Raw genomic sequence first — 22,044 nt, 5'->3', positions numbered from 1 at the left:
TCCACTTTGTTTTTATCCGCCTTAAATTGTATCGATTATTTATGTAAAAAAATACCTAAAGTTCTATTAGGAAAGTTGTTTGAAATGTTTGGACAAAGATTACAGGTAACTTAGATATTTTGTAGTCATGTTGTGCGAGTTGGAACCGGTGTTTTTATGGATCAATCGCGCCAAATAAATTGACATTTTGGAGATAGAACGACGGAATTAATCGAACAAAACGACCATTTGTGATGTTTATGGGACATATTGGAGTGCCAACAAAAGATCTTCAAAGGTAAGGCATGAATTACATCGTTATTTCTGAGTTTTGTATCGCGCCGGGAGGGATAAAATATGATTGTCTGTTTTTGTTTTATGGGGTGTTATCCTCAGATAGTATGGTTTGTTTTTGCCATAATGCCTTTTTGAAATCTGACACAGCGGCTGGATTAACAAGAAGTTTCTTTAAACTTGTAACACTTGTATCTTTCAATAATGTTTATGAGTATTTCTGTCATTTGATTTGGCTCTGCAATTTCACTGGATGTTATTTGAGACAATGCATTACTGAACATTGCATTGCATTACTGAACATAACGTGCCAATTTAAACTGAGGTTTTTGGACATAGAGGGACTTTATTGAACAAAACAAACATTTGTGTAATGGAGTCCTGGGAGTGCTACCAGATGAAGATCAAAGGTTAGCGATTAATTTAATCGCTATTTCAGACTTGTGAGCCTTCTCCTTGGCTGGAAAATGTCTATGGTTGTTGTGGCTAGGCGCTCTCCTAACATAATCGCATGGTGTGCTTTCGCCGTAAAGCCTTTCTGAAATCGGACACTGTGGTTGGATTAACAAGAAGTTTCTTTAAAATGGTGTATAATACTTATGTTTGAGGAATTTTATGAGATTTCTCTTCGAATTTGGAGCCCTGCAATTTCATTGGCTGTTGTCCCACAAATCCCAGAGAGGTTAAGCAAATACGCATCTTCGAAAACACTAGGCAGTGCTTCAATGATTATTCACCTCCTTGCCTGGAAACCCGACATTGAATTGCAACGTTTGAATCAGGAAAGTTTCCCCTGTCTCTACAAGCCAGAATGTTTAATCAAATTATATTTTAACATACTTTAGCGGTTGGTCCTTTTGGCAGTAGAAATGGGAGACAATATATCCACAGGAAAGTATTACATCAACTTTTCAAAGTGCTGGTAGTGCATTCAGATTCCCATCACCTGAAACATGTGCACGAGTTCAGCAAGTATGCATGTATTTTTATTTTGTGCACATGCTTAAAAAATCTGAACACACTATCAGCGCTTTGAAAAGTTGATGTAATTATACGTGTGGATATATTGGGTTCACATTCCTACCGCCAAAAAGTCCAACCGCATGAGCAACTGGTAAAGTACGTTAAAATAAATGCATTCAACATTCTGGCTTAGAGGTTGAGAGAACTTTCCTGATTCAAACACTCATTTCTGCCATACGGAATTCAACTTCAGTGTTCCAGGCAAATCATTACCCACTTTAGTCCATCTCATCTGATTGCTGCACCCTTTATAGTCAATATACCAGAGGGGTGTGATAGGATACAATTTCTACTTTGTGGAAGCCCTGACCATTTTTTCAGTGGCAATATGAATGGAAAAACATTTTACAAGGTGTGGAATGCAAGTTCTGTCAACAACAAAAATATTCACATAATCAAAAAAGTAGACCATGGGTTAAGTCTTTAATATTCATCCTTGGTATAAGGCGCCACTACAAAGAAATTAAAATATTACAGCAATGTTAACTCTCCGTTCAACAATACAAATTCAATTGCAACATCCTCCAAAGATAAAAGTTAAAACGGTGCTGCGCAGATGCTCTCTGTAAATAAAATCAATGAAAAGCACAATCTGCTTCTTACAAAACCTTAATGCACAAAGATACAGGATGTGAATAAGATCTTCAAAATGTTGCATGATCCAGTTAAAAATGTTCCCCCTTTAGAACCTTCAGTCCACAGATATGACATTTCCTAGACAAAACAATGCAGGCACAAGGAAGAAAGTCTAAAGACTATTATCCCTGGATTATTTCAGTAGATATCCATACTTTAGTTCTCACTCAAGACATTTTCCCCCAGTAACACAAAAGACAGATTGTTAATAGGCAAGTTTACATGATAAATATATGGCTGCATATAATATCAGTCATTTTATAAGTGCTTCATTCCCTCAGCATGCTAGACTTAGACTGTGCAACATACTGTATGAGCGATCACTCAACTCCTCTTAGACAAAACATTTTCTATTATCCAGTGATTCCCTTAAGTGTTTTGTGGCACAAACTTGTACATAGCAGATTTTCTTTTCTTTCAGGTGTCCTGACAAATGTGTAGGCCTCTTTATAGACTATACGGAGTGCTTTTCAAAGAGCAATGTTTTCAAAGTGTTTTTCTTTACATTACAGCTTTCGAATTTGAAATGTGTCATTGCCTGCAATTTAGGCACAATGAACTGTACATTCTTAAAACATACTTTAATTGACCCATGTCTTTGTATTTAAAACCTCTTGAATAACAGGGCTTCACCCCGGACCCATCAGCAAAACCCATCCTCATCTACAGAACTCATCTCAATTCATGCACCTAGATGAGAAACTCCTGCAGTCTTCGGTATATAATAAAACACTTGAACTAGCCTGTGCAGTATAGGATTAAAGCTAGTCTTCAATAAGAAAAGCAGGGAAAAAGCTAAAAGAGCTTTGTTACAATGTAGGTATCCATGTAAGAGTACTTACAGTACATAGAAGACAATGGTAAGTAACAGTACAGGTACTGAAAATGGGAGGGCTTCAGTAGCTGAGTGGGCAAATATTCTGGAAATGGAATGATTCAATCATTTAGCCTGGTTCCAGATCAGTTTGTGCTTTAGCAAACTCCTGACGATCATTGACTCCTCTGACAATCGTTTCCATGCCATAAATACATGAAGAGGACTTTGACTGAAGCACATGCAGATCTGGGATCAGGCTATCAGTCATTAGCTCCTTAATCTCAGTCAGTCAGTGACGTTAAAGTCAATTTTCAGCACGATTTGAAGTACATCTACAGTATGTTACAGTACAGAATGCATGGGAGAGAATTATAGTAAATAATCTTTACCTTTCCACTCCCGTTCTCTCCTCCCTCTAGGGGAGGCAGAAATGTTACGACTAAGTCAGTTATATTCATATAGATTTTGAGAATAAAAATAAAACGTAAAGGATGTGACATTCTGCCAGTATAGACTACTAACCTGCTCTAGCCTGGGTGCCAGTCCGTTTCTGCATTACTCCCCTATCATTCTTATGCCAACATTAGCAGCAGAACCAGGCAGGCGCCCAGGCTAACACTGCTCTGGGAGAGATCAAGCATCCACCTCTTCTGCATCCTCCTTCTTGTCTTTCTTTCCCTCCCCCTCTCCTTCTCCCGTCTCGCTCCCATCCCGTCTGCGCTTGCGGTTCCGAGCGCTGGCCTTGGACGCCGGCAGGGAGTCCATCCCCAGAACCTTGTGGATCTGACGGAACGCCAGCAGTCGCAGAGCATGCTGGAACCAGAGAAATGTGAGGAGAAGTGGATCAGTGGACTTCAAACACATTCCGTTCTCACACATATCAATGGGTGAAAATCGAACACGAATGGAGTGTAACCAGAGCTAGCACTTATAACTAAGGGGTTAAGTTAGGTGGATCTGTACCCATATAGTTTAGCCATGATTTCTTTACAGAAATCTGTATTCAACGTCTTCTGTATACCGCCCCGTTTCCCAGTCTAAGGTGGTAGACTTCCAAAAGTTACTGTTGATTATGCCCAATCACATGGTGAGAGTGTGGTAGTGACAGTACCTGCGCGCTGGCAGTAATGTCTTCCCGGGCTTGCTTGGTCATGCTCCCCAGAGCATCGGTTTGGGCTTTCTCACAGGGGTCCAGCAGCCCAGGACCGTCTGAGAGAAGGAACACAAATCACTCAAACTGCTATATATAGACTACTGCTACATTATTTATATTGTTCCACTCACTGCTTTACATACCACCGCTCTGAACAACTTCTGCTTCAAGAATGTAAAGTAACACTGCTAGCTATGTATACCGCTGACAAAGCACGCTGTACAGTTCAAAATGCAAGTTTCCCCTGAATGACCTGTAATACGCATTAGAGAACAAAGAGGATCCAGGTCAAAACAACTGCAGTAAATGTGGAGTGAGCGCACCCTGGCTAACTAATACTAACAAGTAATACTGTCAAATTCCCTCACCTGGCAGTAGGATGCCCGTGGCGATACACTCCAGGACCCTACGCATAGCTTCCCCTGGGCTGAGGGGCCCTGTGGCACTGCTGATGGCCTTCTCTACCAGCAGCTCCATAGCCTGAACACAGGGAGTTCACACATACCACTTAAGAACTAACGTCAATTAGCTTCGTTAAAAAAGAAGAAGCTGAACACAGAGACAGAACATCCTCACCCAGGCTGGCATCTTGCCCCAGGTTGGCACTCGCTGGCACAGATCCCGTAACAGTCGAATGATGATCACACAGGACTGAAGACCGTTGGCACGAGCCTGTAGATACCACACACACACACACCTGTTACAGTGCACTGTTTTACCTAGGCCCTGTTTATGCACCATGTTTATGAAGATTCTGGGACTCAGTACTTAGGCGTTAGTCCCAGATCTGTTTGTGCGGTCTTGACAACTCCATTGCGGTCTTAGTCACGATCTGGGACTCGGGATACTTAGGAGTGAACAGGTTTGCCATTGTACATATTCTCTTTACCTGGAACCACTTGGCATGTCTCAGAGCAGCTAGGTACTCCAGGCACTTCCTTTGGTTCAGAACATCAGGAGGGTCTTTCTCAGGCACCCCTACAGTAGGAGAGGAACACACTGGCTCATTGATTACTGCTCTCACTCGTATGACTGTGTCCATCAGACCCACCTACAGTACTGTTTCACCCAGTTTCTCATGAGTTATGGGTAATAAGAGAGATAATGAAAGTCGGGAGGAAATATTAAGTGATTGCATTGGATGTGTTGAGTAACAAAATATGACAAACAGGGTAATTCAACTACTTTTCCACTAATCCCTTCCATGGTAAGAAAATGTGCCAATAATGCATTCGATTTGGGAACTCAAGGAATTTTGATGTGGGACTTGTTAATGCATCCATTGCCATATCATGCTATTTATCAATAGACATATTGAAGTGAATAGACATATGGAATGTCAAATGGTAACTCCTTAGTCATTTAGAGCTGTAATTTCACAAGATAAGCTACAGTAGCACAATGGGGCTTTCCATGTTCCATGTGGCAAGAGTCATAGATGTTAGCACCTCTGTTACAGGGGGGAATGCATGTACATACTGTATGTTTTGCCAAGGTCTGCTGATACAGGCGGACAAACTGATCAACAAACCCAAACAACAACTTAAGCAATGGGAAATATAAATTTTGAAACCTTTTCCAAGTACGGGTCTTTACAGTGATAGAAAAAAGGGGAGATTAGCTCATAGGTGAGGGAGTGTTTTGCATCTCACAATGGTTCTACGAGTAGGCCGCAATGCGACAGGGGTTTAACTGTATAGCAGACTAATCAATTCAACAATCTCGTCCCAACTTCAATAGAGACCATTGTGTGGGGATAGAATGACACTCCAACACCTTGTCAATCAATACTTTGATGATGCCGTTTCAGTTAACAGGGATGAGAGAGGTTTCATGGCACCTCTTAAAACCCCATTAGCAACTATTGACTAACTATTGATAAGATGATAAATTGACATTAGCCTAGATGGAGATTATTGCTAACAAAATGACATTTAAATTGATATCAAAAGTGATACAATTATTCCTGCATGTCATGTTAATGGAAGCACACTCATCCCTGGGCATTATCTTTGTATAGTTCATCACTTCCATTGTTTTTCTTGGTTTCCCCTGAGCATGTGTCCATAGACACACACACACACACACACACAAATGGCATAGAAAGGTCGGAGAGCCCTGCTTTAGATTTCCATATCGGACAAAGTAAAGTGGAAAACAGAGGGACTACTGGTACTGGAAATAATGGATAAATTAAAACAAGAGACAAATGAATGGGCGAGTCAATTCACTTCATACCTTCGAGGGCCGGGAGAGGAGAAACAAAAGTGTTATTCTACGATATCTACCACATTTGGATGAAAGTCTATGGGCTTGGTTAAAAGTCCCATTTTTTTATTTTATTTTTTTGAGTTTGAGCTTTGGAAGACACAGTGCATTTATTGGACTGAAAGCTTGGCTTCTCTAACCTTTCTCAGCCGCTTTGTCTCCTGCCTTTTCCTCCTTCTCAGGGGCAGGGTCCTCCCTCATCAGCGGCGAAGTTAGAGAGATGGTGACCTGCATTTTTGGCTCCTTGCTCGAAAAAATCACGATGTTGGCTTCCTCAGGGTGAGCCTGTACCTCATACTGATCTTCAGAAAATGTCTGCCGGTTAAAAGGACACTTTGTATTACTCACTACAGAGGGGGTATCTTTTTGGACTGGGGGCGGGGTGGGTTCGTTTGATGGGGCACTGGATTAATCTTAACTATGTATTTGGCGCTAGATATTCAAATAATTTCTCAATAGCTGCATTTAACTTTAAAGAAATGCCCATTTATATGATCTTGTGGAAGTGGACAAATGCTTAAGAGACAGTAATTCTATTAACAGGTTTTTTCTTTTGGGGGGGCTTCATGTAACCTTAGGGAAGTACATGTTTAAATATAGCCACAGTCTCTGTAGGGTACAGGTGTCATGACTCATAACCAGGCAGTGGTACTAAAGATCAGTCAAAAGCACTTCTGATGAAAAACACTATTATACCAGAACTTCAGAGGAAGGAAATGCGACACACACACCACAGTCTAATATGCTAATTGAATTTTTTATAAGACCTGGGTTCAAATAGTATTTGGGTTCTTTCAAATGCTTTGGACATTTAACTGAACCTGCTGGAGTGCCAGATGTGAAAATCCAGCAATCATTTTTGTTGTTGATTCTATTGTGCCAGACAAGCTCATAACGTAAATCAGGCTAAAGCATTTGAAAGAAAACAAATACCATTTGAACACAAGTCTTTTTGGTATAGGTCCTTTCCTTGACTGTTTCTTCTTGAATAGTCTTGATGCCCATCTGTAGGCTAAATGTTGTGACCACTGGTAAGGCACAGACTGGTATTGTGTCCCATCAGCACTAATCTTGGCGTCTCAGGCACCACAGATGCAAATACACGTTTCACTGTTCAGAGGATTGCAGGTTTAGGAACTGAGCTCTGCAATACAGACAGAGGGGAAACCACTCTCCTTGAATCATTAATGATACAGTAAATTCCTTTTCTAGTGTTGGTGCAGCCTGATGACAACTTCATGACATGAAGTCAAGAGCTGTGGTTTGTCATTTGATTATGAAAATCAGACTTCCTTTTTTGACCAAATATAGCATCAAAGATGATCGGGAAAAGTCCCCAACTGTTCCTTATAACAGTTGACGTGTTATTTTCTAGTGTATAATCCAACAGCATGTAGAAAAACCACACCATCTCATACACAGTGGATCCCAAAAGATATGATTCCACTTAAGGGAAGATGAGAATTATCTTACCGTCAGTTCTTTGGGCAACTGCTCAGCGATGTCTTTCAGTAGAGAGAGGGTGGGCTTCTTGGCAGCCAGCAGGATGAGCTCCACGTTCCTGTCCCCGTGGAGCAGCAAGCCCTTGGCCAGAATGCCAACCCTCATCACCCCCTTCAGCATACGGGCCGCCTGAGTGTCAGGTCTACACACCAGGGATCAGAGGTCAAGCAGGGATGGGTAAACAAAAATACACATCAGGCTACATGCTAAGGTTGAGCGATGTCTGGAATGATACATTGTCCTGTCCAAACATCGTTGATATACATGTGTATCGTCTACGCGTTGCTAAAAGAGGAGTCAATTGGCGGGAAGAAAGCAATATGAAAGAAACATTGCTAGGCCTAAACCGTGTTAGACCTAGTTCTTTTTTTTAATCTAGTCTAGGCTGCATGATTTTCAAATTGGTAGGGCTATGATTCATATTAGTTATATTAGCCTACCTTTTAAAAACAAATATTATAGCCATATCAAGTGTAGGCTAATTGGTTATTTCATCTTGATCTGGGTAAGCGCATTTGCAACATTCTTCCATTAAGCTACTTTCCAACAGTTTGACTGTAAAACCTCTCAACATTTACAAGTCCATCTTCCTACTGAGTTTGCTACTCTTGGACAGAGAAGGTGAACATGCTGGTGTTCTGTTAGAGGAAATTATAGTTTAGATGATTAATTATGTATACATTATTGATTAGAACCATTTATTCTAATACTATTATGTTATGGTATGAAAAGTAAAAGTTATTGGTTAAGCTGTTACTGAAAATGTAAGCAGAACGAATTAATTGTCTGTGCCTCCTGGGAAGTTAACGGAGGAGCGAGGCTATGGCTTGTCAGACAGATAAGAAATGTCTGGGAGACGTTCGAGGCCTAATGAACAATGGGCTCTTGTGAGAATCGGAGAGAGGGGGGATAAACTGATGATGTCATGTTCAGTTTATAACCTGTGGAAAAATGTGTATGCTTCAGTACTCTCTTGAAATAAACGCTGTTACTTTTGGCTTTTAAGACTGGTCTCAATCTACTTCATGCATAATTAATGAACTTACAACTCATTAATGAATTAGAATGAGTGAGAATCTGGTTTTGGCTACAAAACATACAGGAATTTAGAAATTCCACTAACATGTTCCTTGCCAGAAACCTTTAGGTAGGCCGTAGATGTGTTTAAAACAATTAGACCTGATGGTTCCTCGTTGCACTTCATTTAATTTGAAATGCCTATATTCAAAGATGAAAGACCTATAGGATAAGCTAAAATATTCTGTCAAACATTGAAAGACTTGTTTTTTTTGCACTAATTTCAGTTATTTTTATTTACATATTTTGTCTACTTTATTTTTTAACTTGTAGGCTTATATTTAGGATTTGTACAGTTCAGTAGGCAAAAGGCATATACTAATAGGCCTATTCGTTATTAGCATAAGCCAATGTTCATTCAAGTGTTATAAAGAGCGTTATAGGCTAAATCATTTATTTGATCTGATTGTTGTTGACTTATATAAATGCAAAATCTGTAAGCTATTTCAAACACACTTTTGTTCCAGCTTATTGAAAGTGCTGCTGTGGGAGCTTATGCCCAATTGCCCGTTACACAATTCAAGGACAGTAACAAAGACTTCAACAATATTATACATATTCGTTAATACGTTTAAACTTCTCAAAGTACCTTTCACTGCTACTTTTACTGACAGTAGCCTGTGTGTAGGCCTATATTATTGGCTTTTTGGTTTGCAAGGAGGGATTTTCCGACGGCGAAGTTGATTTTGCCCACACTTTAGTCAAGTAAAGCAGAAAAGTACCAGGTTTGTTTAAACTTTCTATTTGATTGGTTCAACTTGCAATGGTTTGTTCTCCCTCTCATTATTACTATATTATGTTTTTATGTAGGATATTCACAACACCGCTAGACCTATAGATTCATTTGATGGTTGATATTGAAAGAGTAGGCTAGTATGCTTATGCCAACAACTCACATTTTAATTAAATGGGAAAATGGGGAGAAAGAGAGAAATCAAGATTTTAAAAACAATAAGCCAGATAACGGAGTGATTTGGTGCTCTCTCTACAATCTACATTGTTCTCTTGCATTTTGAGAATAGTCTAACTACCACATATGTATCGAAATGTATTAGGCTATGGCAAATAGGAAATAGGCCATTTGGCATGTTGTCCTGCAGTGTGCTCACAGACTCCGGAGAAGCAGACAAACTCAAATATATAAAAAAATGTTTGTGTGACATCACGATGGCAATCCTGAAAGCTCCCCCCCAACCCTACAACACACCGATGGCCCACACCAGGAGGGAACAGCATTACAGAACATTCCAATAGAAAGGTGTGCACTAGTACAGACCCATACAGCTCTTACCCTTTCTCGCCAGCATCAGCCTCTGTATCAGTCTTAGGAGCAACAGCAGGGGGCTCTTTCTCCAGCAGGGAGTCAGACACCAGTTTGAGGGCTCGCTCAGAGTGGGACACAATCCTCTGCACCGCCTGCAGCTCCTCCTCCACAGGGTAGACAGTGGAGTGTTTGGCCATGATGTGGCGGTCGTCTGGGGAGTCTGGCCGACGCACGGGCTGCTAAGGGGAGAAGAGAAGAGCTGAATAGAACCAGTTTCTCTCTACAACGAAATACGTCTGGAAACAAACTGAAAAGCTAAATACATCAATCCTGGTTGCACCAGTTTTCCCTCAAGTGATCAAGTTCACATAGACCAAACATTGATTGAATCATTGATTCTCACCAGTAGGGGTGGCACTGGCATGCCAGGCCGGCTCATGAGTGGAGGGGGGGGCATCCTGCGTCTCTGCTCCCCCCAGTATAGCTGATCCTCCTCCATCCTCCTCCAGTACATGTCCTCCTCATAGCGCCTGGCAGAGGAGACAAATACAGCACAGGATTATTAAATATTCAGACTGGGTAGATCTTTCTGCTGAGTTACCCGTCTGATGCTGATCAGGAGTTATAAGACATCTTTGAGACTGTTGAAAGGTATTTGGCCAGATTATGCAGGGGGATTCAAGAGTTTTCAGCACTTAAGATGTTGGGTTTCAGAACTATATGGGTAGTGGACTCAGCAGCAGGGTTCCCCTACTCTGCCTTCCTCTGAAATCATCTCCAAGAAAAGCCCCTAAGCACTGCTCAGACCTTAAAAGATTTTGGCAATTAAGCCCTTTTTCAGTTGAACTCGATAGGTTTTTTAAATTTTTTATCTCTGCGTGCAGTTTAAAAGGCAGTTAAAGGTAGTTTCGCAAGCCATTGCTAACGAGCATTAGCGCAATGCCTAAGTCTAATGACTAAGTCTATAAGTACAGCTATAAGTATGTGCAATGACTGGAAGTCTACAGGTACAGCTGTACATGCTAGTTAGCCATTTCAATAACACTAGTTAGCAACTCCCTTCAAACTGCACGCAGAGAGATAAAAATGGTATCCATCTGACTTTGGGTAAGTAGAAAAAGGCTTAATTGCCAAAATCTTGCACTATCCGTTTAACCCCAAATGGATGACACAAGGATTTTTGGGGCGGGTAAGCTTGATCCTAGATCTATGCCTAAGCAAGGGCTCTGACCTCATCTCTGTGTGCCAGCTGCTGTCTGGCTCTGACATCATCCCTGTGTGCCAGCTGCAGTCTGGCTCTCACCTCATCTCTGTGTGCCAGCTGCTGTCTGGCTCTGACCTCATCTCCAAGTGCCAGCGCTGCTCATCATCCCTCTGTCTCTTCAGCACAGCCTTCTGTTTCTGTTTCCTAAGTTTGCCCTCCTGTAGTTTCCTGGCCCGGTTACTGGGCTTGATCTCCACCGGCAGCTCTGGGTTCACCTTCTTCTACAGGAGGGGAATGAAGGGATAGTAACAATGTCAAGAGCTGTCATTCATACAGTAGCAGTCAAAAATTTGGACACACCTACTCATTACAGGGTTTTTCTTTATTTTTACAATTTTCTAAATGATAGAATTATAGTGAAGACAAAAACAATGAAATAACACATATGGAATCATGTAGTGTTAAACAATCTAAAAAGTGTTAAATCAAAATATTTTTAGATTTGAGATTCTTCAAAGTAGCCACCCTTTGCCTTGATGACAGCTTTGCACACTCTTGGAATTCATTTCAATTAACAGGTAAGCCTTCTTAAAAGTTCATTTGTGAAATTTCTTTCCTTCTTAATGCACTTGAGCCAATAAGTTGCGTTGTGACAAGGTAGGGGGGTATACAGAAGATGGTCTTTTACCAAATAGGGCTAAGTCCATATTATGGCAAGAACAACTCAAATAAGCAAAGAGAAATAACAGCCCATTATTACTTTAAGACATGAAGGTCAGTCAATATGGAAAATGTTAAGAATTTTGAAAGTTTCTTCAAGTACAATCGCAAAAACCAAGTGCTATGATGAAACTGTCTCTCATGAGGACCGACACAGGAATGGAAGACCCACAGTTACCTCTGCTGCAGAGGACAAGTTCATTAGCGTTACCAGCCTCAGAAATTGCAGCCCAAATAAATGCTTTAAGTAACAGACATCTAAACATCAATTGCTCAGAGACTACGTAGATCAGGCCTTCATGGTCGAATTGCTGCAAAGAAACCACTAAAGGACACCAATAAGAAGACTTGCTTGGGCCAAGAAACACAAGTAATGGACATCAGACTGGTGGAAATCTGTACTTTGGTCTGAAGTCCAAATTGGAGATTTCTGGTTCCATCCACCGTGTCTTTGTGAGACATGGTGTGGGTGAACGGATGATCTCCGCATGCGTTTCCCACCGTAAAGCATGGAGGTGGTGGTGTTATGTTGTGGGGGTACTTTGCTGGTGACACTGTCTGTGATTTACTTAGAATTCAAGGCACACTTAACCAGCATGGCTACCACAGCATTCTGCAGCAATACGCCATCCCATCTGGTTTGCGCTGAGTGGGACTATCATTTGTTTTTCCACAGGCCACCAAACTGTGTTAGGGCTATTTGACCAAGAAGGAGAGTGATGGAGTGCTGCATCAGATGACCTGGCCTCCACAATCCCCTGACCTCAACCAAATTGAGATGGTTTGGGATGAGTCAGACAGCAGAGTAAAGGAAAAGCAGCCAACATGTGCTCAGCATATGTGGGAACTCCTTTAAGACTGTTGGAAAAGCATTCCAGGTGAAGCTGGTTGAGAGAATGCCATGTGTGCAAAGCTGTCATCAAGCCAAAGGGTGGCTATTTGAAGAATCTAAAATATAAAACATTTGTTTAACCCTTTTTTGGTTACTACATGATTCCATGTGTTATTTCATAGTTTTGATGTCTTCAGTATTATTCTACAATGTAAAAAATAAAGAAAACAAACCTTGAATGAGTAGGTGCCCAAACTTGACTGATACTGTACATTCACACATTGTCTCTCACACACACACCTAGTGAGTAGTAGGCTCTCAAACTGAGAAGTATGCATATAGCCGTCATGCAAATCATTTATAATTTGATGTAAATTACATAATTCAACTGATGGCCAAATGACAAGGGGGCTACAGGACATTGCAAGCAATTTCTACATCCTGCCTAAACAAAGTCTGCCATCTAGTGGTGATAGTTTTGCTGTGTATTGACATACACTTGTACAACAGGTCAAAGTGTTCAATGCTTACGTTACAGTCAATTAATTTTGCCAGTACAATAAGTACATTGTAGTACGTAGCGGTTAGCTCTAGAAACACCTTGCACAAATGTTTCGCTACATGATGCACTTTCTGACCTTGTACTGCAGCCGGTGCCTGCGTCCCTTTAGGTGCATGTCTTTAGCGTTGGGGTCATTGAAACTGCATTCACAGAGTTTACAGTGGAAGCGAATCACCTTCCCATCATCATTACGCACCTTCCCATCATCAAAATGGAAACTTGCATTAGAACATACCATAACCTTTGCATATTTTACAAATGATTAGTGAATCAAGAAAAACAACTCCTACCTCCTCCACATAGTCATGTCCCACAGGCTGGACGTCCCCCTGCCCCCCCACTCCTTCCCCGTCCTCATCGTCACTCGTGGTCTCGCTCTTAGAAGCGGTTGCTAACTGTTTGTCCTCATCCACCTTGGCTGATGGAGGGGTGGCCAGCTTGTTGGCTGTCAAGAGGAAGGCCAAATATTAGTACGGTGCAATTTAGAAGTATAGTTTGAGTCCAAAATTACTGCTTCAATTATCCATCATTGGTTTAATCTGTCAGCACAGATATCATAGTCACAACTACTAAACACAGATTTCTTGGGAAGATTTACCAAGAAGGGTTATTTTGGGTGTGATTTGCTTCTTCACAGGTGCTGGGGCCTTGACGGCGTTTACGATCACCGGTTTGGGTGGGGCTACAGGGGCAGTTGACGTGACGACAATAGGGGTCGTCTTCCCAGCGGTCGACGTTGAGATAATCGGAGCATTGTTCACTAAAATGGGTTCAGTTGACGGTATAGGTTTGCCTAGTTTGGTGTGGAGCTTCACCACCTATACCGGGTTAAGGGAGAGAAATAACAAACCATTGTGAGCTGGGATATCACATAAATACCTTATTAAAAGTGGTACACTAACGAAACACCAACATTTACAACTATCACAGAGCTGATCTAGACAAATTAACTAGCTAAACAGTGCTTCAATTAGCTAGCTAAACAGGGCTTCAATTAGCTAGCTAGCTGCCTGATGTTTATCTTCCTGTCAGTGCAGCTGTGCTACCTTCTGGTGCTTGGCCCCTCGGATATGGGCAGCGTACGCGTCTACGCCAGTGCAGGCAACGTCACATAGTTCACAGCGCAGCTGGGTCTGAATCCCCCGGGGCCCGTTGCTCCCCACCGCGCTGCCAGATTTCAGAGCAGCCTCCTTCTTCTTGTGCTTCTGGCCCTCGAGGTGTTCCCGGTACGTCTGCAGAGAAATCCATTCAACATTAATTCAACATCCCTAGAAAAACAAACCTGCAAAAAACATTGAATGTCAATCCTGGGTTTCTACAGTATGTCTCATCTTAGGCACATTACATGCTTAACTGTTCTGCCTGCGGCTATGGAACCCTGACCTGTTCACCAGACGTGCTACCTTGTCCTGGACCTGCTGTTTTCGACTCTCTCTCTCTACCGCACCTGCTGTCTCTAACTCTGAACTGACATGTACTCCTGAGGTGCTGACCTGTTGCACCCTCTACAACCACTGTGATTAATATTATTTGACCCTGCTGGTCATCTATGAACGTTTGAACATCTTGGTCATGTTCTGTTATAAACTCCACCCGGCACAGCCAGAAGAGGACTGGCCACCCCTCAGACCCTGGTTCCCTTTCAGGTTTTTTCCTAGGTTGCAGCCTTTCTAGGGAGTTTTTCCTACCCACCGTGCTTCTACATCTGCGTTGCTTGCTGTTTTGGGTTTTAGGCTGGGTTTCTGTATGGCAGTTTGTGACATCGGTTGATGTAAAAAGGGATTTATAAATACATTTGATTGATGTTAAAATACTGTACATTCAGTTGACTCTGTAGTCGTTACATCCGTTGCCAACAAATGACCTGTCCCTCTCATAACGTATCACCCAGACAGTTCACCACTACCTGCGGGCCAGCACAGCTGATCTTGCAGATGTCACAGTAGTGCAGCTGGGGCTGCTTGGGTGGCCCTTTGGGCTTCTGCAGCCTGTTCTGGTGGAACATGGGCTTCTTGTAGGCGTTGACTGTGGGAGCGGTCACCATGTTGCTGCCCGCATTGCTCCAGGAAGAGCTGGTGAGCTGCTTGTGAGGCAGCTGCATGGACGGCTGGGGCTGCTGGGGTGGCGGCTGGGGAGCAGGCAATTGTGCAGGTTGGTAGTAGGAGGGGGTGGAAGTGTAGCCACTCGAGTCATAAGTAGAGTAGCTGATGCCTAAGGTGAGAGATGGAGAGTTGAGACGGGGCAGAAGGGGGAGGGTCACACAGTAAAAACACATGCTGTGACAAATATGCAAGCTGTGCTTGCTTGAATTTCACAAGGGTTGATCCTGGCGCTAAATGTGGAGCTCTGGGAGTGTGGGAAGAAGCTCTCTCTCTTACCCGAGTAGGAGGTGGCAGCTGTGGAGTTGAAGGAGGAGCAAGGGGTGTAAGACGAGATGGGAGTTGGAGGCTGCTGAACACTGGTGGACACTGGGTAGATGTTATAGCTGGTGGACACTGAGCTAGCGGGGGCCAGAGGCTTTAAAGCTGTGACCTGCCTCTGTGGTGGAGGGGGCTGGCTGTACACTGTGCTGACCGGACTGTAGCCACTCTTCACACCTACAGGGAAGAAAAAGAAAATCATCATCACAGTGTTGTTAAACAGGCTTGGCTCCAGTTACACGACATTCAATACACAGGCTTTTGCAGTTTACCAGCAGCCAAGTTCTTTTGCACGATAGTATGTTCTCATGAATAGTGTATAAAACGATGTAGTCACATTCAGAGAGAACCTTTCAAATGAATCGGTGGCTCTTGCATTGCAGTGTTATGATTGTCTGTGTGGGATTACGCATGGGAATGAGGTTGGCAATGACTCACCTGTCTGGTAGTAAGCTTCTGTTGGTGTCCGCTGGGCTGGAGCTATACTTGTCTGGTAGTACTGCTTAGTCTCATAACTAGTGACTGCAGGTGGGCGTCCGTAACTGTAGTTATCCTGAAAGGTTGTTTTACAGAGTAAAACATGCATAGCAAAAGAAAAAGTGTATGCAAAACAGATTGTGACTTGAACATTCTAAAACTCACCCCAGGTACTTGCATTTATATACAATAGCTAATAGATAAAACACGACGACAGCACGCAACAGGATGCTAAAGAAAGGAAATGGAACTGACCGTTTCGGTGTATACCGGTAGCTGGTACGCCTGTGGGGTGGTGGTTGGTTGGGGCGTAGGGTCCGGCTGCCGATAGCCATAATCTGGGGGGGCAGGGTGGGTCTGGTAGGCCGCCAGGTAAGGGGCAGAGGCCACGGGCCTGGCTGCTTGTGCAGGGGCAGGGGCATAGGAGGCGGTCACTGCATGGGCCACGGCAGGAGCCGGCTGAACACTGTAGCTGGCTGTGGTGGGGTGGGCAAAGGCCGGTGGAGGCTGAACGCTGTGGTGACAGAGACAAGATGGAGAAGTTGGAGTGAAGAATGAGGCACATTGTAAACAGAAAATGTTCTGTCAAGCCCATCTCTAAATGGTAAGTGTGTAGTCTGAGTACTGTACAACTAGGCTATTTTTCTCGTCAAACACTGTTGCCTACCGAACAGGAACATTTCATAATGTGGATTTAAACACTTGTAGAAGAGTTCGAAGCTAGCATCTTCAATCAAAAGATAGCATTTACAAACAGCATCAACTGTGGCTGTCTAGAGACAGGCCATCTATTAAATAGGATCATGCTTGATGCATTTACCTACAGCACACGCTGCCCTGATTTGTTGAGGCCCCTATTTACTGAAACACCAGTTTAAGTTAAACAATTACTCAAGGATGAGTCCTGAAAGAACTCATCACCTACAATACAGAAAATACTGAGCAGACTACGACACTCTACATGAAATCAATTTCCTGCAGAATATGCAATGCCAAAAGGATGACCTTGCAAACAAAGCAACAGCCTTATCATTAGCATGGATTGTGATGCTAACAGACAGCATTCCCAACACAGGTGTTCTAAAATCATCTGTCAGCATTTTGTCTGGAATAACCCAGCTTTGTTTCATGTGGGAAAAGGACATAAATGTAATAGATTATGGGGAGAATAAGCACCCAAATTAAAGCTGCGAAAATGTTTAGGCTGTTCCTCACACTGTAGTGTCCTGGTACACAACTACACACAAGGCAGACAATGCAAAGGAACTTGACCAAAGAAAGCAATGTTTCTATAAAAGTAGAGTGCAATGACGTCGACAGTCAGGTAGCATATGTAAATGATCCCGATTTATGCACAAAAATAATTATCCATTATTACTGTAATCAACATCAGCCACTGCTGCACCACTAGTTCAGAGGCATCAACTGAGACTGAAAGCTGTCACTCAAATCAATAATAGGCCTACAGCAGATGCAGAATGAGCTGGCAACTAGTAGCTCTAGGCTGCCATGTAAACATCTAGGAATAGTGTTAATGTATGGTGGTGACGGTTAAAAACAAAGTATTCTGACTATAAAATAGGTTGGCAACATATTTCTAGGTTGCAGTTTGAAGCAGCAAAGGATCCACCCTCTGGAATGCAAGGGTTACTGATCTGGTTGGCTGATAATACATTTGACATCTTAGTCATTTAGCAGACGTTCATATCCAGAGCGACTTGCAGTTGTGAGTGCATTCATTTCATAAAATGTTTTTCTAATTACTGGTCCTTGTGGGAATCGAGCCCACAACCATGACATTGCAAGCGGCATGCTCTACCAACTGAGCCACATGGAACATTATAGCCAAAACTAATATTATTCATTGTCACGGCTGCCAGGTTCACTTGACATGACTCTCTCTGGATATTATAATGACAGTACACAGACACTGACATTAGGCAACAATTATTTATTTAGCAAGTAAAGTTAGCAAGAAGCTAGCTAACAAACTTGTCATTTTTCAAGGGGCAGCTCCTCCCCAAAAAAGCTTAACCGGATGCTAGTTAAGCAGGACGAATTTTGGAATGTTTACATTTTAATCATTTAGCAGACGCTCTTATCCAGAGCGACTTACAGTTAGTGCATTCATCTTAAGATACTGTAGCTAGGTGGGACAACCACATATCACAGTTATAGTAAGTACATTATTCAGAAAAGTCATGGCTACGAGGGAAATTAGTCAAGTGTGAGTGCTAGTTCAAGAGAGGCTGCAGCATTCTGGATAAGTTGGTGGCACAAGCAAGGAGCCCAGCCAACAGAGAGTTACAGTAGTCCAGACGGTAGAGGACAAGTACCTGGATTATAGCAATGATAGGAGAGATAGCAATGATAGGAGAGACCATGTGATGATATGACAGAGCTGAGTAACTTGGTGTATAGCAAGAAGAGGAGAGGGACTAGAACCGAGCCCTGGGGAACACCAGTACTGAGTGTACATAGTGCAGACACAGATCCTCTCCACGTCACCAGGTAGGAGCGGCCTGCCAGGTAAGATGCAATCCAAGAGTGTGCAGAGCCCTGAGAGGGTAGAGAGGATGATCTGATGGTTCACGGTGTGGCAGTGGACAGATCTAGGACAGGGGTACTTTAGTACAATTTAAGAAGGTCCGGCCACAAATTTCCTAGGTGGCAAAGGTCTGGATGGATAATGTAATTCATCAGCGTAGTAACAAACCCCCACCTCACAACCCATGCGACCCCAAACTGTTCACACCCCTCTTGTTGGCGGAGAGAAGATTGTAGTTTTAAAGCAAATTTCCCACAATTCTACATTGAGGCAGAGATTTTAAGGGCCGTTTTAAAGCTAATTTCATGCAATTTAACACATTCTTCCATGTCTTGTGCGTTTATATGCTAACAGGGGAGAGAGAGTCAGCTTTGGCAGTGCAGAAAGCCTCCTTGACACAGAGAAGTCTTGGTTGAGTGACCCGTCTTGAAGCCTCACTGGTTAAGGCCAAGAAGATCATTCTGAGAGATATAGCGACAGAGTTGGTCAGAGACTGGTGGAAAAGAGTTGCCTAGGGTTAGAGCAAGAAGTTTGAAATGTATAATGGTAGAAAGTGGCTTTAGCAGCAGATAGAGAGGAAGGGTAGAGAGGAGTGAGTGAAAGGATGATAGGTCCTCTGGAAGTTTAGTTTCCTTCATTTTCACTCTGCTGCCCGCAGTCCTGTTCTGTGAGCGCGCAATGAGTCGCTCAGCTACAGAGCAAGAGGGGAGGGCCAAGCCGGCCGGGAGGAAAGGGGACAGTGCGAGTTATAGGATGTAGAAAGGGAGGATAGTAGGGTCGAAGAGGCAACTGTGTGTTCTATCCCAGTCTGCTCCTCTACATGTAGGCTTTACAGACGCTCCCCAACCGTTGGCTGCAAAATATTCGCCCCAAAATGTGACTGCTAGTTTGAAGCTGAGGAGGGAGAAGGATTTAGCAGAAGGGAGAGATGATAGGATAGAAGAGGAGAGAGTAGTGGGAGAGAGAAAGCGAAGATTGCGATGGCGTATGACCATCTCGGTAGGGGCTGCGTGGCTATGGTTGGAAGAGAGGGAGACAGAAAAGGAAACAAAGTGATCAGAGACCTGGATGGGGTTTAAAGTGAGATTAGCAGGTGAGCAGCCTCCTAGAAAAGACGAGGTCAAGTGTATTGCCTGCCCTGTGAGTGGGAGGGGATTGGGAAAGGGTGAGGTCAAAAGCGGCAAGGAGGGGAAAGAGAAAGTTGGAAAGAAATGCATTGAAGGCAGACGTCGGGAGGTTGAAGTCGCCCATTACGAAGAGTGGCGAGCCATCTAGAAATTAGCTTATCAAGGTGTCAAGCTCATTAAGGAACTCTCTAAGGGCACCTGTTGGGCAATAGATGACAATGTTAAGCTTGAGTGGACAAGTGACAGTATGAAATTAAAATGAGGAGATGGACAGGTGAGTGAGGGAAGAGAAAATCAAAAATGAGCAGCCCTGTGCCACCACCGCGGCAACCAGATGCTCTCGGAGTACGAGATAAAAATGTAGTCAGATGTAGAGCAGCTGGAGTAGCAGTGTTCTCTGGGTTGACTCATGTTTCTGTCAGGGCCAAAAAGTCTAGGGACTGAAGGGCAGCATAGGCTGAGCAGGGTACACTAAATTCGAAGGGTTGCAGCCAACGGTTGGGGAGCGTCTGTAAAGCCTACATGTAGAGGAGCAGACTGGGATAGAACACACAAACGGTTGCTAAAATGACATCTGAAAATAACTAGGTGAGATACTCAAGTGAGAGAGGTGTGGAGCCTTCCGCTCTTTCCTTCCTCAAATAACTCAGTGGAGACATTTTTGTTTCGGACCACAACAATCACAAATTGCCCTGCCCCTTAATCAAGGTCGATGTGTCAACAATCTGCAAGTTATGAGCAGTCAGCAGTTCACACACCAAGTGGCTACTGGGAAGAAGGGCAGCACTTAAAGTAGATGGCCCTAGCTAGCAAAAAGACAGTACTAGACAACAAATTAAGACAAACAATTATACTTCTCACTCCTGGAGAGATCAGGAGTCCTCTAGTTATATAAATATGTTATAACAAAACAACCCTCTACATTTATAACAATGAATCATGTCGGCTCTATTCATAGGATCTCTATCTGCAACTGAACCGCCTAAAAATTTAGCATATTCGCCCAAAATGTGACTGCTAGTTTGAAGCTGACCAGGGGCATATTCGTTACGCCGATTTTGTTGCAAAACGTTTCTTAAACGGAACGGGGGGGAAGACTATCTGAATTTGTCCAATAATAGAAACTTTAGTTTTCGTTGCAAAACGCAACTGTTTGGACTAATGATTACACCTCTGGACCTCAATTTAACTAATTCGAATGTCCCTACCGCTAGGAAAAAAAGCTAACTAGCTAGCCATTTTACTACACAGATATCAAGCTAGGTACAGTAGCTAGTTAATCATCTTTGCTAAACGATTGAGAGTTTGAGGTTTCATTACATTCCAAGTACGAAACTCTCCCTAGCCAGGCAAGAATGGAACCTGCTTTGATGCCTAACAGTAACGTTAGCTAACTAATCTGGCTAGCATATCCATTGCACTCCCAAGGCCTCGAGATAGCAATATCGCACCGGCAATGAGGCGTTTGGAGGCATACTCGTCGCAACAAAACCGGGCGACGACTCGGGATGAGTGCATGCTACCCATAGCCAGAAGCTATGTAATTACCTGTACTGCGGACCGGCACCATGAGTGAACCCATAATAATTGCTTGCAGCCATCTTGGCATCTACTGTAACCGGACCACCAGACGGGATCCGCTATCTGTCACGTGTCCGTCAGGTACCATTCGCGCGCACGCTTGGATATTTAACCACATAGACGTCACAGGGGCTATAAAACTGAAGCATCAGTCCAATGCTTTTTCACCGCCAAATGTGGTAGTGAGAGGAGGTCTAGTAGTGGGAGATGATGGAGCTAGGTGAAACTGGGCAGACATTCTGCAAATGTTATCATTGATGAAACATCGGATCAAAAAATATATGTTCCCAAAACTAGAATATGTTACGAACACAGTAAAGTTCTATAAACTTCACGCTTTGCCAAAGTCGCGTTGCTTAGAATGAATGCAAGGCTGACTGAGTTTGTGCACACGCGCACTAAAGAGTAGGCGTTCCCTACCGGAAATATGAAAATATATGCTACCACGAGCCAATACGATCTCGCTAGCTCGTGCTTGGCTTTGCCCACCTCCTTGCTTGTTCTGCCCACTATGCTTCATTTGCTCACACTGTAAACGAGAGAGATGAACTATCTTGGG

At 43.1% G+C, this 22,044-nt stretch overlaps 1 protein-coding gene across 2 annotated transcripts; it reads right to left on the bottom strand.

Moving 5' to 3' along the window:
• Window positions 1–1,700: 1,700 nt before the first annotated feature.
• Window positions 1,701–21,758, bottom strand: LOC112250782 (zinc finger RNA-binding protein). Of its 2 annotated transcripts, none has more exons than XM_024421205.2 (19): window positions 21,453–21,758; window positions 16,485–16,743; window positions 16,191–16,305; window positions 15,711–15,929; window positions 15,239–15,543; window positions 14,379–14,564; window positions 13,931–14,150; window positions 13,623–13,777; window positions 13,409–13,528; window positions 11,318–11,499; window positions 10,418–10,544; window positions 10,042–10,250; window positions 7,644–7,815; window positions 6,311–6,485; window positions 4,792–4,880; window positions 4,479–4,574; window positions 4,271–4,382; window positions 3,861–3,958; window positions 1,701–3,562 (listed from the first exon to the last, which is right to left on the bottom strand). In XM_024421205.2, the coding sequence occupies exons 1-19, from the start codon at window positions 21,503–21,505 to the stop codon at window positions 3,383–3,385; spliced, it is 3,072 nt and encodes a 1,023-aa protein (XP_024276973.1). In that variant the 5' UTR covers window positions 21,506–21,758; the 3' UTR covers window positions 1,701–3,382. The 2 variants fall into 2 exon arrangements, with proteins under 2 accessions (XP_024276973.1, XP_024276972.1); XM_024421204.2 differs by having other exon boundaries at window positions 10,042–10,253; window positions 21,453–21,749.
• Between the last annotated feature and the right edge of the window lie 286 nt (window positions 21,759–22,044).

The sequence above is a fragment of the Oncorhynchus tshawytscha genome, linkage group LG05 (assembly GCF_018296145.1).
Source record: "Oncorhynchus tshawytscha isolate Ot180627B linkage group LG05, Otsh_v2.0, whole genome shotgun sequence".
Lineage (NCBI taxonomy): Eukaryota > Metazoa > Chordata > Actinopteri > Salmoniformes > Salmonidae > Oncorhynchus > Oncorhynchus tshawytscha.
The sequence above is the reverse complement of the archived record's forward strand: the minus strand, read 5'-3'. Positions and strand labels throughout refer to the sequence as shown.

Bases quoted from the DNA above. Each gene is read 5' to 3' on its own strand.
- LOC112250782 (XM_024421204.2), bottom strand. From the start codon at position 21,505: ATGGCTGCAAGCAATTATTATGGGTTCACTCATGGTGCCGGTCCGCAG. The intron at 14,151-14,378 runs GTAGCACAGCTG...AACCCGGTATAG, and splicing joins GAGGGGCCAAGCACCAGAAG to GTGGTGAAGCTCCACACCAA. The intron at 13,778-13,930 runs GTAAATCTTCCC...TCCTCTTGACAG, and splicing joins ACCCAAAATAACCCTTCTTG to CCAACAAGCTGGCCACCCCT.